Below are 17098 nucleotides of genomic sequence, written 5' to 3'. Positions count from 1 at the left end.
CACCTCCGCCGCAGAAGAGTGAAAAATCAAATTCCAAGCGCACCGAAGATGTGAGAGTTACTAAGACATTGTTTACAAATGGCGACCCCCATGTGAAATTCCATAGGAAAAAAATGGGATCAGGATCAAGTAGATCCAGTCAAGTACATTCATTTCAAAATGATTCATGTAACTCAGTTGACTCTAGGTATGAAAACTGCAAATTAAATTTATTGTTCAAACCATTAACATTCCAATCAAGGGGTACCTTATTTCACAACTTCACAATCACATTCACGGGAACATTCCAACTACTCTAACAAGTGAATTATTATATCATAACGCACATGTTTTCCTAGAAATAATGGAAGTTTATTTTATTTCCATGGTTGGCTCTGGCATGGATAAAGTCCCTGACCCTGCGAGTGTCCCTAATGGGGTCACAGGCATGCTTCAACTAATAATATGCAGCCCAACTATTATCACAGTTTTTTCACGTTTGGCCTGTAAATAAATGAATAAGCAAAGAAAACAAATGTCAATTTATATATGATCATGTAGTAGAAAAAAAGATGAAAAATTCACTCAAATCAATCGGTACATAAGGCATATTATAAGGCCGTCACCAGTCTTCCAATGTTGCCTGTCTTGAGACCAATGTTAGACTTGCCCCTATGTCCAGCTTTTGTTTCTTAACTCCTTCTCTGTGGATCTTCACCATGTTTCTATTGATCTGGCCCATTTTTTCTCTTCCCTGGAGGTGTCCTTCTCATCACAACCCTTTGGATGGTATCTAGGTACACCCCCATCCATTTCCATTTCTTTTCTTTTGATGACTTTGGATAGAGGTGTGGTTTCCATCCTCTTGTAAAGTTCAGCATTTGATATGGTTTGTGGCCAAAAGATACACAAAATTCTGCAGAGACATCCAGTCTGAAACACAGCAATCTGGTTTAAGATGGAGGTTGTTGTCTTCATTGATTCTGCACCATATAACAGGTCTTCAAGCAACTCAGTTAATGTCCAGGTGATACCTCTCATTTTGTAGCTGATGGTTTCCTTCATGATCTAATCATTGCAGAGAGTGAAAAGTAAAGGAGATAGACAACATCCCTGCTTGACTCCAGAGTGTAATTTGAAGTCCTCTGTTAAAGTCGTTCCACATATAACTTTGGCTCTTAAGTCAACATATAACATTCTGATGACAGTTATTAGCTTGTCAGGAATGCCACAGTGGCTGAGGATTTTCCATAGTGCTGGATGTTAACACTGTTGAATGCCTTCTTGAAGTAAATGAAATTTATGTAGACAGAAGAGTTCCACTTACCAGTATTTCTGTTCAATGACTTGCCTGATGGTGAATACTGGCAAAGTACATGTACTTTAATTCGTGGATACTAATTTTCGTGGATTAGGGAAGAAACATATGTTTGCAGATTCTTGAATTCGTGGTTTTGAGGTTTTCAGTATACACATCAATGGGATTCTCCTTTTCATTGGGAACCTAATTTCATGGTTTGGCTTACCCATGAAAACCATGAAAACTGGTACCCCACGAACAATGGTACTTTTGCAGTATCTGGTCTGTTCATGATCTCCCCTTTCTAAATTCTCCTTGTTCTTTTTGTGTACTCCACATTGGACTGACAGTGAAATACTGTGACCTGGACTTTGGGAGACATGCATATTGGGTTTTGTCAGGGATTTATATGTAATTTGATAAGCGTATGGCCCCTAAAATTTGTCGTGGGCTATTAAAGTTTTTACTGTCATTGTTAAGAACTATACACAGTGGCTACCAAAATTTACCTTTGGGCTCTTCCAAGCCAAAATTTTAGATTAAAACCCTGGTTCATAGAATTCATTTACTGCTTTAAAAATTCTATGGTCATCACCAGACATTTCTGCAGATAATACAAATGTACATTTCCCATTGAATATACAACTGACAGATTGATTGTTAAAGAATATCTGTTTCCAACATGACATATGACCTTCATCTATCATGGATGGTTTTTTTTCTCTTTATTGGACATAACCCTTAGTGAGTTAGCATGATTTGAAAGCATTTAGATTTATATGAGGACCCTTTGAAAACCATTCATCATACTTGGGTAATTGCAGAAAATTTTATATGGTTGCCTCTTGATGCAGAATAAATTTTTATCATATTTCTCTAGAACTTTTTGACCAACCCATTTAGATTCAGTCTACAATGTAAATACAGTGATATTGATGGCTACTACCCTGTTCTCTTTTAATAAGGAAAATATGCATTATCTTTTTTAATTGGGAAATTTAGATTAAGTTAAAAAACCTATTTGTAGTTAAAACCATTCATCTTACAGAGGATAACAAGCCATATAAAATATAAACAATTAGTCAATATAATTTGGAATATATGCATCATACCAGATATTTGAATACTTTTCGGGAAATGCTCTATCATACTTGGGTTAATTTTTCAGTCTTTTTTATTTATATATATATATATCATTGGACAAATGTGATAGCAACCAGGTAATTTAAGGCTCCATTGGGGGGAATCAGTGTCTGCAATATTTCAGTCACTTTTATATATTGAATACTTTGAAATATTTTTTATTGAACTAATGAATAATTGAAATATGAAACAAAGCACATTGATCACATAGTCTTAATCAGATTTGGGTATTAACAAAAGAAGAATATGCGTCAGCTATTTTTTTCCCAACACAGTTTGTTGTTTAGTTCGCTTTGACATCACATGACATTCATGATGCTTAACCATGGCAACCTAACCGATGTAGCTTACAACATCGTATTTCAATGGACAAATGTGATAGCAACCATGAAATTTAAGGCTCCATTGGGGGCATTGGTGTCTACAATATTTCCAATCATGTTATTCTTTTTTTATATTGACTAATTGGAAATAGTTTAATTGTTAACCAATGAAATATTTGAAATACAAAACATAGCACAGTGATCACACAGTTCACCAAATAAAATCTTAATCAGTTTTGGGCATTAACAAACTGAGAATTTGCATCTTTTTTAAAGATAGTTCTTGTTTTTAATTATTTTTTGTTGTGTGTTAAAGGAAACAGCCTTATTTTGGAAGTTATTTAAGGCAAACAATATCACTGAAATAGACCTTGCTTTTTTCAAGTTTTCTTTTCTGTTAGCATGCGGTAGAGCCTTATACATTAAAGATTTGCACAGGAGCAATGGAGGGACATCATTTAAATTAGACATGATCAAGGCATAAACAACTTTTCTTTCTTTAAGTGAGAGGGTGATAAAATACATTTTGATTTGAAACAATAGAACTTTTTCATGATGGATATACATCCAGGGCAGGGAATTAGTCTTATAAGAAAAAGAACCATACCTAAAGTCTTGAAAAAATTCATGGTAAAAGTCCATTTTTCTTCATAATACAAATGAAAGCAGTAGTAATTTAACAAAAAGTTTCAAGGTATGATTATGTATGTCATAATAGAAAACATATATACTAACATCAAATAATTAACAATTAAATTTAAAAAAAGCAATTTTTTATGAAATCCATGATATTACTGCCAATTTCATGACGTCTACTAACCAAGCACTTAAAGGTAATGTAACTTTATTTTTCATTTTCAAATTGTTTATTACTTTCAGGCCACTAAATAGAAGTGTAGCTAGTGAATCCAGTAATTTTCAGGTAAATTATTGTAATTATCCTCTAAAAAATATATCTCTATATTTTTTTTTTATTTTATAAATACTGTCTCGGTGGCATTGGGGTAGTATGCTCTCCACTGGTGGAGGTGGTCATGGGTTTGATCCCCTGCCGAGTCACACTAAAGAATTGGTAGTCACTGCTTCTCCTGCAAGCATGCAGTATTTAAGGGTGCAGACCAGTTGGCTCAGAGTCAGAATAATGTGTCCAAGTAGGATGGCATGCCTACCTGCAGGCTGTTGCTTCCATAAGCTAGCATAATTAAAATCTGGGTCAGAATAATGTGTCCAAGTAGGATGGCATGCCTACCTGCAGGCTGTTGCTTCCATAAGCTAGCATAATAAAAATCTGGCTCAGCATCTTGGACTAGTTCATACTAGGGTCTGTTTGATTGGTAAATTATTCTAGACCTGAAATGCATAAAACATCTGCCATAGGCTGTTTAACCATAATCAATCAATATAAATTGCAAAAAAAAAAACCAAACAAACAAATATGAGTAGATTTGCATCACATGTAGTGTAAGTCACATATTTATTATGGCAACCATAATGTTAACTTAATGCGACATCCTGGTTAGAACTGTAAACTAATACACATTCCTGTTGGAATATATTTTTTATTTGAAACATGACCATCATTAATTAATCTTTATTAAATATACTGGTATAAAAGTGTCAGTCATATTACTACGGTACAAATGATAAATGTTAATGAAGGACAATAGTGAACCTAAACATATGTTGCATATTTTCTTATGAAGTTGCAATTTCTGTTAAAATAATTTAGAGGGTGGTATACTTATACTCTCTTAGTCGCCCTATGTCCACCCATGGACGAAATGGAATAAATCAATCAATCATACTTATACTCTCATGATTATGCTGTTCCTAAGGAGACTGTTACTTAAACTGGATGGAGACAGTTTGTATTAAAAGACCAAGATTGACAACCAATGAAGATTTACAAAAAGTGTCAGATACAGGGATCTTAGATGTTCAGGTTTCTTTGTAATACATGTACTTTTTACACAACTTTGTACTACGTGTACTTTTTGCACTTGGCGATATTCATAAGATGCTATTAGCTCAGGGGAGTATGGACTGTGTTGGGATCTTGCTGTTAATCTCTAGATTTATATGATTTAACAAGGGCTGACAGTGAACTCCCTGTTTTTCTGATCACAGTTTTAAAAATAAGGGCTTTAAACTCTTCCTACTTTCCTTTTTTTTTGCAAAAACACATACATGTACATATAGATACATTTCATTGTATTGTTCATGAAACAAGGGTTTAAGTTCAGCAAATAACCATGGCCATTCCAAATTGCAGATTAGACAATCGATTAGTAGTACCAGCGGAAAGAATGATGGAGGAAAAGGAAGAAGTACACCAGAAACCAAATTTATAACTGAAAAGACTGAAAGAGATGACTTGATTTCTCAACTTAAAAAGGAGGTAGGGTATTCCATAAAAACTCTTCTTCCGAGATAATGATTAAAAATCACATCCCTGTTCCATAATTATAATTATAATTCTAATGCAGTGCAATGTAATTTTGTAATTCAGTGGCATGTTATACTTTATAAAAAAAGATTAATAATATAGTACCTACTGGTATCATTCTATTGGAAAAAATCCTGTTTTTGTTGATCTTTAATGTTGTAGTGAAAAAGTGGTGTTCATTTTTAATATAGAAAATAACTTTCAGGGTTATATTGTTCAATAAAAAAAATTACATACATTTCATGCATTTACAGTTAAATGCAATTTAAACTGTTTTTTATTTACAGCTTGGCGAAAGTGAGAGCAACAATCTTGACCTACAAGACAGGATACAGATGTTAGAAGAACAAATCTTCAATATCCAAGCCCAAAACCGAATAGACAGCCATACAGACAACCCTGAAGAAACATTGAAGGCTAAAGATCAAATTATATCTCAAGTTACCAATGAAAAAGAACAGATTCAAAAAGAAATGCAAAAACTGGTAAAGTATATTAACATTATAGTCTTGTTATTGCAGAGGAATATCTTCAATATATAAATAGCTATCTCTGGGTTGTGCTACAGTCTTCAGAGCTTATAAGTGTAAACTTCCAAAATCTATTAAAAAAGGAAAGATATGGTGAAATGTAACAAATGCACTAGGGTATAATCTAAATATAAAATGATAAATACTTTCAGAGATAACCGAGAGATCTTCAACAGTGTAAACACACTTTTAAGCAAGGTTGTTTCATATATTCTGTTTCAATTCTTTACAAAATTCAACCTAGTTGTTTATACAATTTTATTTTTATCCTTCCTTTTATACTTTTGGTATTTAATATTGTGAAATAACATTCTTTGTATAACAAAAACAACAACTGGGACACCATGATGATAAAGAGAGATAAAAAAAAAAACATGTTTCATTGAATTTGATCAACCATTGTCAATATTTTAAAAATTTGGAAGAACAATTAAGAAAAATTATTTGCATTGCTTGATTATTGAATTAATGATGATCATCATGGAAGTATTCTAAACAAAATTGAATAGATATAGCCTTCTGGTACGATTTTTCAAGAATCAGTTGAGTACCATTCTATATTAATTTGATTTCAGATGAAACATGCTTTCTGATTGGATAAGATATTTTGTTCATCATCTCATAGATCAAATTTGTTTTGTGACTGTGACGTCATGATGACTCATCAGCCTTTTTTGCTGATTTACTCTTTAAATTTTGATACTAAAATTAAATTATAAGGAATTACTGTTATATTTTTTCTGTCTATTTGAAATAAACTCAATGCCCATGGTGCACACTTGAAAATAACATGCTTCATTGGTTTTTAGTGTGCACCACATGATTGAGGTTATTTCCTCAAAGACCAAAGAAAAAATAACAGTCATTCCTTAATAAGATGAAAAATTCTGTGGCACATGATAGCACTTTATACCTTATTATTGTGTGCTTTTGTTTTATTTTGTTTTATTTTTCTCAATTTTTTTGGGGTTGATTTTTTATTGGCACTTTTACTTCAGAGATGTTTTACTTAGAATCCCCAATGAGTATGGGAGATAACTTGTGAAAGATAAATAATTTGTGACGAGTTTTTTGTTGTAGGGACAAAGCCTTTGAAAGACACACATTAATTATTGCATAGTTTTGCTTAGTTTGACTTGTTGTACTAAAAATTATCTTAGTACCTTTTTGCTACAATAAATTATTACTAAAGGAACCACTAGACCAAAGGGAGATTATTCAAAGATATTTACAAATAATCCACTAAAAAAGTTATTTATTACAAAAGGAACCACTAAACTAAAGGGAGATAATTCAAAGATATTTACAAATAATCCACTAAAAAGTTAATTATTACAAAAGGAACCGCTAGACTAAATGGAGATAATTCAAAGATATTAACAAATAAATTACTGATTGATTGATTGATTGATTGTTGGGGTTTAATACCCAAGCAGCAATATTTCAGCTACATTCAGATGATGAACATGAAATGGGTGATAAAATGAACATGAAATGATGATGAATTGAAAAATGGAATGGGGCACAAGGATAATGGGGTCGAAAAATTTTGATTGCTACTGAAAACAGAGGGAGGTGGGTAGGGTTTGGGCAATTTAGCCTCCTGTGGTGGAGTGCAAAGGTTCCTACTTCTATCGAATACCACAGTAGGGTTCTTTAACATGCCAGGAATGTGGCATTTTTCCCAACAAGGTGCACCACTATGGTTTGCTGTCAGGTTTTCCATATTATAGCCTGACAACCCCAGCATTTAACACGCCAGGGGTGCCCTATTCCACCACCTGGGGAACACAACCCAGTTGCTCTGTGGGCACAGTGCCCTAGCCCCTGGCAAAGGTTCTGAGCACTATTAAGTCACCTTTTACAACAAGCTTAGCGCTGCTGCAGGCCTATTCTTTTGACACCCGGACCTGCACGGGGCACAAACAAACCACTAAAAATTAAATTAGTTATAAAGATGAAGTTAGTGGTACATCAGATCGTTGTTTGCTATTATTTCAATCCTTTTTAAAATATGAACATTTAAATGAGCAATTTAAATTACCATTTAGAAAACATCATGTGCCACCCACCCTTTGGCCTTATATATGTGTTTGATTTTTATATGGAACTGTACCTGATACTTTAAATTTTGCTTATTTTTAATTATGAATTTTAAATGTACAGGTACATTTTCACATTCAGTTATGGTTCTTCCTGAAAATCATTCCTAAGGTGGTACATTACTCCATTAATTCATAGCTGTGAATAGTATGGAATCAATTACTCAAAAGTGTCCGTTTGTTTGCTTCATAGAAATAAAATACATGTTATGAAGGTGTTGGCAAGAACATTTCAAACACTTTCATAGTACAATTATTCCTATTTAATGCTATTAATGTCTTATTGATTTCAGGTACACCAGCACTTCTTTAAGTTCAAAAGGCTTCCTTAAAGCCTTTTCAACAAACATCACAAATATAATGTAACATCTATTTTCTACTAAGGTAGATTAGTCATCCATTTCAATCTGTTGCAGATGCCAAAGAAAGAACAGCAATACTGCCACAGACTTTAGTTACTGTAATAAGTCACTTCTAATTTTAGAAAATTCGATACAAAAAAAGGATTAAGTTGCTGACATCTCAAGTAAATGAAGCCAAACAAGAAACATCAATACAGTTGTTTGAATTACGGGATGAAATAAATCGTCTGACAGAAGAAAACCAGAGTCTTAATGGTAATTTTGTAATCAGTCATTAGAAGTTTTTGAAATAATTGTAAAATATGCATCTTTTAATGGACACATTTGTTTGAAATGCTATCACATCAATCCATCTTAGCCCAGTGTTAATCATTTGTCAATACTGGCAGAGATTCTCACACTTTAAATCTTGAAAAATCTCATGTTTTACAGTTTTTAAACTTATCATGTTCACCTCTATTTATTATCTGAAAAATTCCAGCATAATTTTTTTAGGTTAGCATTTTTTTTATTAATATGTATATTAAAAGTTTCTAACAACTATTTTTTACATGAGCTAATGAAAAACAATTTACAATCACATTGTCTATAATGAGTTTGACAGTAGATTATTTCATACATTTTAATAAAAAATGCAAATGACCATTTTATTTTACCCTGCTTTATACTTAAATGTTTAAAGCAGATTAATGTGTGTTAGCTGATGAAAGCAACCTGACTAAATAAATTACATAGAGCTAACTATGAATATCAAATTTTTGTGGTTTTCGTTGGTTTAGAAAACCAAAAAATTTGTTTCCTAATGAAAAGGAAATTTACCATTCATTGGTATGATAGACTTATTCAATCTATGAATTAAAGAATTTACCAACTGATGTTTCTCCCTAAACCATGAAAGCTGTTGATGGGAATATAGAAGTTTATCCAGTGTTGTTATTCTGACTATTTTGTCTTATTACAATTTTTTTTCTTATTTATAGAAAAAGTTGATAACAAAGAGGGAAAAAACCAAGTGTACATGGAAACAGACTATCTTAGCACCAGTATCCATGGCAACAGTAATCAAATGAAGGTTGTGCTAGAGCTGTCCAATCAGATTTCAGACCAACAAAATAGAATTCAAGAACTGGAATCACAGCTGGAGGATAGAGATGAATTATTGAAAGTGAATGGAATATCTCTTGACCAAATCTCAAAAACAAAGAAAAGGTTTTCTGAGAATGAACATGTAAAACAGGAGAGAACTGCTATGAGAAAATTATCGGAAAACATGTTTCCAAATTCAAACTTACAGGAGAATGGTTCTGAAGAAGATCTGAATATGTTCTCTGCAGAAGATGATAGAGGTTTCTCTGGTGCTAGTCGAGACTCAGGGATTGGATCAGCTGGAAAAGGGGGAAGAACTCTTTCCAAAACAAACACCAAGAAAAATGTTTTATCTCCCTTAGAAGACTCTGATGATTCTTGGGAATCTGACACTCCACTTTCTAGTCGTGACAAGATAAAAAGTGCTCCACTAGAAAATCAGTATAAACGTGCTGCATCAAGAGCATCAAAGAGTAGCTCAAAGTTGCAGGAGTCTGAAGATGACTGTGTTTCTATTGACTATGACATGGATACTATTGCTAAAACAACTAAACTGAAGAAAAAGACCTCCTTCACTCAGAGGCTACGGAAAGAAAATGACTCCTCAATAAGGACTCCTGTACCATATGAAGCATTTGGTGGTGATGATGTTAGTTCATCAAAAACTAGAAAAGCAAAAGGAAGAAAACACTTTTTCCTTACTCAGTCATCCTCTCAAGGATCCACACCCACGAACGAAATTGATGCTTTGTTGGCATAACTGAGAAACAGGCTGAGTTCTATTCATTCTGTTACAAGTACATATCATGGAAAACCTAATTTATTTTTTATGTTCTAACCAACCTTTTTTTCAGTTATTTTTGGTGTGTAAGATTTTTCAACATTTTTCAGTGTTTCAACCAGTTCTTTAGTGGCATACTCTTATAGCAGTTTTTCAATATTGCCAAAATTGTAGCAAAACTTTGGTTAATGGCAAAGGGTTGCTTTCATACAAATTTCACTATATTCTTGCCAAAATTATATTTCATATAATATGATAAAAAAAGCTAAAAAGATTTAAGACCACTTTAAATCTGTTAATCAGTGATTCTTAGACCATTCCAAAGCTGTTGGGTTTTTCTTTTAAGTGTTAGTCTCTGTAAGAATCAGGCAGTAGGTGAAACATGATATGAAAAAACCCATCATTCTGATAATGTAATTTGACTATTTACACCATCAGAATCTAGGAATATGGACAAGATTTTCCATATCATGCTTGACCATTGAGTTACAATTTCACTGAAATGCACTGAAAATGAACATTTCAAGGGAAGATAACTCTGTCAAAAACCTCATTTTTCTAACATTCTATTGAAAAATTTCTTTGCAAAGCCAGTGATACAGAGATCAAATAATGGTCTTTCCAAATAGAGAAAGTATCCATGAATGATATTACATTGTCAGATTGGTGGGGTTTTGACATGCATGTTTCTGATTTTTTTCCCATTTTGCCTGATTCTTACAAACACTTATACTTAATTCCTTAAATAGTAAGTACTTGTTTTTTGCTTTAGAACATTCTAATTGATAAGTAGTATCAAATTCATGAGAAATCAATGAAAGATGCTTATAGGCACTTTTTAATTTTGAGATAGATATGTATCAAAAAGTGGAGATTAGGATAAAAAAATATTAGTCTTGTTTCCTTCTACCAGCAAGAAAAAAATAGAGTAGGTAGGTAGGAAATGTTATTTTTCAAAAACAATTTTCATGGAGTTAATATGGAAACAATCTAGAATTTAAGGTGTTTGTGCTAAAATAGCCATAAAATGTTTAAGGTAGGCACAAAAAATAGGGTAGGCAGGGTAACAGGAAATATACATTTACTTTTTTGCCAAATTTCATATTTAATAGTATACCTGTAGTTAAAAATCAATTTTTTTTCTGTGTTAAAAGGTCGAAACAATAATTGATTAATTTGGAGTGATCTAAAATTATATTGTTAAATTATGTTTTATAAAACACACCATGATGATGATCAGGGGATGGAGTAGGTCTTTCCTTGATTAAATGACCTAATGAAATGCTTTTTGTAGTTAACTGCACAATGAAGATAGAGAATTAAACTTACTATCCAACTTCATTAGGTAAAACGGAACACCAACTCTATCCCATGAATATCATAATCACATGCACTGTAATATGCATAATCTTAACTGTCTCTGCCTGATTCTTATCAATGCTTGTGCCTGTATTGTTTTAGAAACACGACTTGTTTGTTGTTGGAATATATTTTTTTCCTTGAAATATTCATCAAATGAATATCATTGAATTTTTAAAAACACGTCATTATATGAACCAGACAATCAATGCCTTGTGTAAATGATGCTGTGTAAAATTAATATATCATGCATCTTAAAAAGCTATTAATATTTTTGTTTATCTTAAGAAGTAGCCTTGAGTGGTCTCTTGTTTGTTGTCATTCATCTTTCCATTCCTTGTGTGCTTGATTCTTCTATCAGATTGTCCATCTTTACATTGTAATGAACCCAAGTGGTTTTATTCATGGTTTAAGTTTGTATTTCTATCACATAATTATACCTTATTATCTAATAAACAAAAGAATGCATCATCATCATCATCAAACCAAAGGAGAAATAAGATGTATTTCATTTCCCTTTATTTTTAAATGCTGCAACTTAAGTTTTCTATGAAGAACTTATTTAGCTTATATTTTTACTATACAGTTCTGGTCAATTCATCATGCATATTGCATTAGATTTACTTTGAAGTGTTTTTCTCTCAGTTATGGTTTTCAGATGAGATTGTAGTTATGACGTCATGCTGAGTATTTAAGAATATTTTTTTGTTGCTTTTTTTGTTGTGGTCACAACAGTCTTAATATAATAATACAATGGCTGATCCTAGGGGGAAGGGGTCCAACCCTAAATTCCTTTCTTTTTGTTTAGAATGGAACCTCCTTTCTTTCTAGAACACACTGTCTTAAATATCAGGATCAGGCCCCTGACACTGTACTTTTATTTCATTATTAGAATATATTCTTATAAGCATTTATTTAATGTGGCATTTTTTCTACCATTCATGGATCTTTTATTTATAGCAATCTGTTGACTTTCATGAAATTTTACAGCTTGATTCAAATGCTATCATTTTCAATGCTGAAGTAAATGAAACTTTTGGCAAAAAATAATCTTACCTATGTATGTTGCAAACAAATGAGAATAATCTGACATCGTATTGTTTAATGATCTTTTTCAACAAATTTTTAAAGAACTCAATCTCCTTTATTTTTTGCAATTCTGGATTTGTAATTTTAAATTGAATGAGAATGGTTTGTGAGGTATATTTAATACAGTTCAGCAACACTAAGTTCCACAAAACACTTTCAAGTTATTCAATAAAACAAATACAGTGAAACCTGTCAAATCCTTTTACAACTGTTCAGTTTAGATAGGTGTTTATTTAACCCAGATTCAAAATAACTTAAAATAGATCATACCTACAAATATATTACATTACACTGAGAATTCTTTTCTGTTATTTTGCAAAGTCAACAGAATTATGTATTTTTAATGAGTAAATAGTGTTTGAAATGATGTAAAAAAACGTTTTTTATATTACCTAAAAGGAATTTATGGGGTAATACTATAAGTGGTAAAATTACAAACGTTAATGTCCATAAGCCTCTTTCAAGGGGGGGTATTATTGGTGGGAAATTAACTGAAATTTTAGGGGTTTTTTTTTTAAAGAAAATCTTTTTTTTGAAATATGAAAGAATGTCAGGTAAGTGGTCTTTATTCAAACTTTTAGGAAATTGTATCTACCAATTTTTTAAATAGTTTACGAAACAGTGAAAATTTCCTACAAAATCTATATAAAATGTAAAAAAATCTCAATTTAGGCTCAATTATCTCAATATTAAGTTTGTTGACCTGTATTTTTTATATTCATCTTTCAGAAAAATTAGGAAAATCTATATACTAAAAATATAAGGTATAATCTACCTTAAAACTGATATGAAGGGACTCCAAAAAGTGTCTGGTTTAGACAGGTTTTTCTGTTTACTCAGGTTTTGGTTTAGACAGATTTCAATGTATGTTTTGTATAGGTGCACAGAAGACTCTTACATCCAAGTGTGAGCATTTTTCAAAATGAAGAAGACTGCATACTATTTAAATTAGCTCGGCGTAAAGTTTTTAAATGAGTGTTTTGTCTCGAAGCGACAGTGAAAGAAAAGAGACAGTGCGCAGGTGCTAAAGGTGGGGTTGTACCGACATATACTGTTTGACGATATGAAGACGTCATATTAGAAACAGTATTTAAACACATTAGTTAATAAAGGTGTCGTAAAGTGTGTATTTTATGACACCTTTATTACTGGGTTTAGATCACCTGTTTTGGCCCTACGCTGCTCCTCGGTCCAATACATGTGACCTCAACCCAATACGACTGTTCTAAGACTTAACACAGGATTGATATGAAAATACCCATTTAATAACACTGTATTATGTATCAGTGTAATGTAATTGGCCATTGTAGGGCATTGTTTGAGATGACTTTAAACTATGTTATTGTTAAAATTTTGTTTCACTCATTCTTAATAAAGTTGTTATTTTGTATTTCAAATTCACCCCTTTTGTGTCAGTCTGCCAGTATCAATGACTCACTGATCAGTGCTAACATTTTATACAGCTTTTGAGTAACATATAAATGTCTAACTGCCTTAAAGTGGTTCCTGCAACCAGGATAGTCAAATTGAATATTGAAACTCAGCAAGCTTTTGTGACAAGAACAGCTCGTTTATTTAAGTAGCAGTCCGCCTAAGAATCATGCAATTTTCACTGATAGTGATTTATTGATGTCAGATATTTTATCCAAATTGACTTTAAATCAGTTGGATATATAAGGAAAACAATGAATAAAATGAAAAAAAAAAGAAAAATGTTTTCACCGTTACCATAGCAACAACCACGCCTTAGCAATCACCAATTGAGGGCCTAATAATCACAAAAATGTCACAATTTGAATGTATTTTTTTTTATATCTAATGGTAGAAATTTACCAAACTAAATAATTATATTAATGAAGTATGTCTTATGGAAAACAATTTACAATAAAGTACAAAGCAATCTGATTGGTTTAGATCTGGATACCATAGCAACAAATATTCTTAATTTTTGACAATTTGAAATATACAAAAATAGGCTATGTTCAGACCTGTTTTGCTAACAAAAGCAAGAAGATATTATCCAAATGTATGCATGGATGTGTAGTAGATGCTCTCCACTGAAACATATCAAAATTAAAAATATGTAGCATATCTTTGTTTTTTTTCGCTCATTTGGACCTTAAATCACCCCATCAAGACTTTTCTTCTTCTTAACACTTTTCATACGAACTTTGTCCAGACCATAACTTTTTTGTCTTTTGACCCAGACTTCTAATATTTGGTATGTTGGTATATCCTCTCAGAGCAAAGTGTCACGTACCGAAGTTGACCTTTGACCTTGACCTTTAACCTCAAGGTCAAATAACATACAAATTTTGGCAAAATATGATACACAATTTTATCTGTGCCATTACCTTTTGGTCTTTTTACTTAGATATCTGACCTGTTTGACATTTAAGTAAATCACATCTAGTTAGAGTGTAATGTTCTAGATTAGACGACTTCTGACCTTGGCCTTTCACTCCAAGGTCAAATGACATACAAAATTTTGGCCAAATATACAAAATTTTGTCCGGGCTATAATTTTCTTTTGTCTTTTTACTTAGACATCTGATATTTGGTATGGGATTATGTTTTCTCAAGGCGAGGCGCCTCGTACTAGATTGGTTGACATTTGAACTTGACCTTTAACCTCATGGTCAAATACAAATAACATATCAACTTTTGACTTGCTTTATTTCCATTAACTGATCTTATATGGTTTTAGAGAAGAAGATTTTCAAAATTGCACATGTACATGTGGAAACATTTATAACTGTTTCAGGAGCCATAACTCCTACATTAGTAGACGAATCGTTTCGGAAATGTCGGTATTGGTCAATCTTATGATGCTTAACTATATAACCCTCCAAAAAAGGGCAACAACCTCTGAGTTGTTTGCAAAACATTGCCTTCTGACCCTTATGTTCTATATTTAGTGACACCGGTTATGTTTTTGTCATGGATCAAGAATCCCAACATTTATTTTGTGTGGAATACCATGCAGAACAATTGTTTTTGAGGAGTATATTTTCAAAGTTGTACATACGAGGAATGCCAAAAAAACTTTTATAGGGGTCATAACTCCTACATCAGTTGTAAATATCGTTTGCAGAATTTCGGCATAGGTTTTCTCTTAATCCTGGACAATATTATCCCCTGCCAGAATTACGCTAAAGGCAACAGTTTTTTTAGATACCTTTGTTCTATTTCTAGTAACGGCGGATTTTTTTTCACGGATCATAAATCCCAACAGTCATTTTGTGCACAATATCAAGAGGAGGAAAATTTCGAAAATTTGTCGATGAGGAGGGACGCCAAGTGATGGCATAAGCTTACTTGGCCTTCACCAAGGAGAGCTAAAAATAACAAATGTTTCTTTACTGGCCTGTTACCCTACATCTATTACTTGTAGCTGTCTAGAAACTATGTGAGAACCAAACATGAGTAACCTAAAATTATACATTTCATCTTGTCGTGGCATTTAAGAATAAATTGCATTATTGTAAAATGCGAACTTCTTTAATTTATAGTCAACAAGTTTCTACTTATTATTGCCCATAAATGAGATCAGAAGTAAACTTTAATACAGTCCATGAAATGTAAAATATAGGTTGCAGACTTCGTTTGGATGCTGATTCAATATCCTAATGTATCCGTATATTACTTCAGTTATATAATCCTGCCTTTTTATTTAATGAGGTATGATACCAAAAGTACTAAATCGTGATGTTTTTACAAAACATTAAGTTTTTTTTTTTACTTTTATGGCATTTTCCTTTATATATTATTCCCTATAATCAACTATGCTGGAACACAGACATAAACATGTAGGTAGATTTATAAGAGAAATACATTTAGAAGGACCTAGATAACTATAGGCTCAAGAGAGCCTGAATCGCTCACCTGATTAACCACTTGCTTATTTGAAAAACTTGAGGAATCAGACAGCCAAAGTTAAAATCAACTAAATTGTAAAATGCAGGAAATGCTTTTCATAGCACTTTTATGACCTGAATCAGAATTTTGCTAAAGGCAACAATTTTTTTTCAAAAACCTGTCTTATGACCCCTAAGTTCCATTTTTAGTATAGGCAGCTACATCTATCGACAGATTAAAAATCACAAGTCATTTTAAGCACAATACACTAAAGAACTATTATGCTTATTTTCATTCAATGATCTTTAATGGTTTTAGAGAAGAAGATTTTCAAACTTGCACATGTGAGAAAAAAACAACAAAAAAAACTGTTTCAGGGGTCGTAACTCCTACATTAGTCAATGAATGGTTTTGAAAATTTCGGCATAGGTCTTTCTCATGATGCTTACCAATTTTACCCATGACAGAAATTTGCTAAAGGCAACGGTTTTTGAGTTATTTGCAAAAAACTGCCACCTGACCCCTATGACTCCTCTGACATTTTCCCTCTATCGCTAATATAAATTTCAGAGATGGTAAAACAAGTTAAAAACAAGTGAGACATGCGTATAATGGCAAATATGAGGAAACACTTTAAAATACGTGGGTTTCGCGGAAAAATACCGAGAAACCACAAATTGTCCCCAAGCGCCTGTGGCACAGATAATTCTTTTCTCCAGGTGGGGCCTGGAAAATTTACA

At 32.4% G+C, this 17098-nt stretch overlaps 1 protein-coding gene across 1 annotated transcript; it reads left to right on the top strand.

Moving 5' to 3' along the window:
* The first annotated feature begins 4 nt into the window (after positions 1-4).
* LOC148621657 (uncharacterized) lies at positions 5-14213 on the top strand. Its single transcript, XM_088576255.1, has 6 exons — positions 5-187; positions 3625-3667; positions 5018-5143; positions 5479-5676; positions 8308-8440; positions 9166-14213. The coding sequence occupies exons 1-6, from the start codon at positions 114-116 to the stop codon at positions 10029-10031; spliced, it is 1440 nt and encodes a 479-aa protein (XP_088432381.1). The 5' UTR covers positions 5-113; the 3' UTR covers positions 10032-14213.
* Positions 14214-17098: the final 2885 nt, after the last annotated feature.

Source organism: Perna viridis, chromosome 3, assembly GCF_037379345.1.
Source record: "Perna viridis isolate PV_CMFRI_1.1 ecotype Kerala chromosome 3, ASM3737934v1, whole genome shotgun sequence".
Lineage (NCBI taxonomy): Eukaryota > Metazoa > Mollusca > Bivalvia > Mytilida > Mytilidae > Perna > Perna viridis.
Note: the sequence above shows the minus strand (reverse complement) of the source record. Positions and strands in the feature narration are given on the sequence as shown.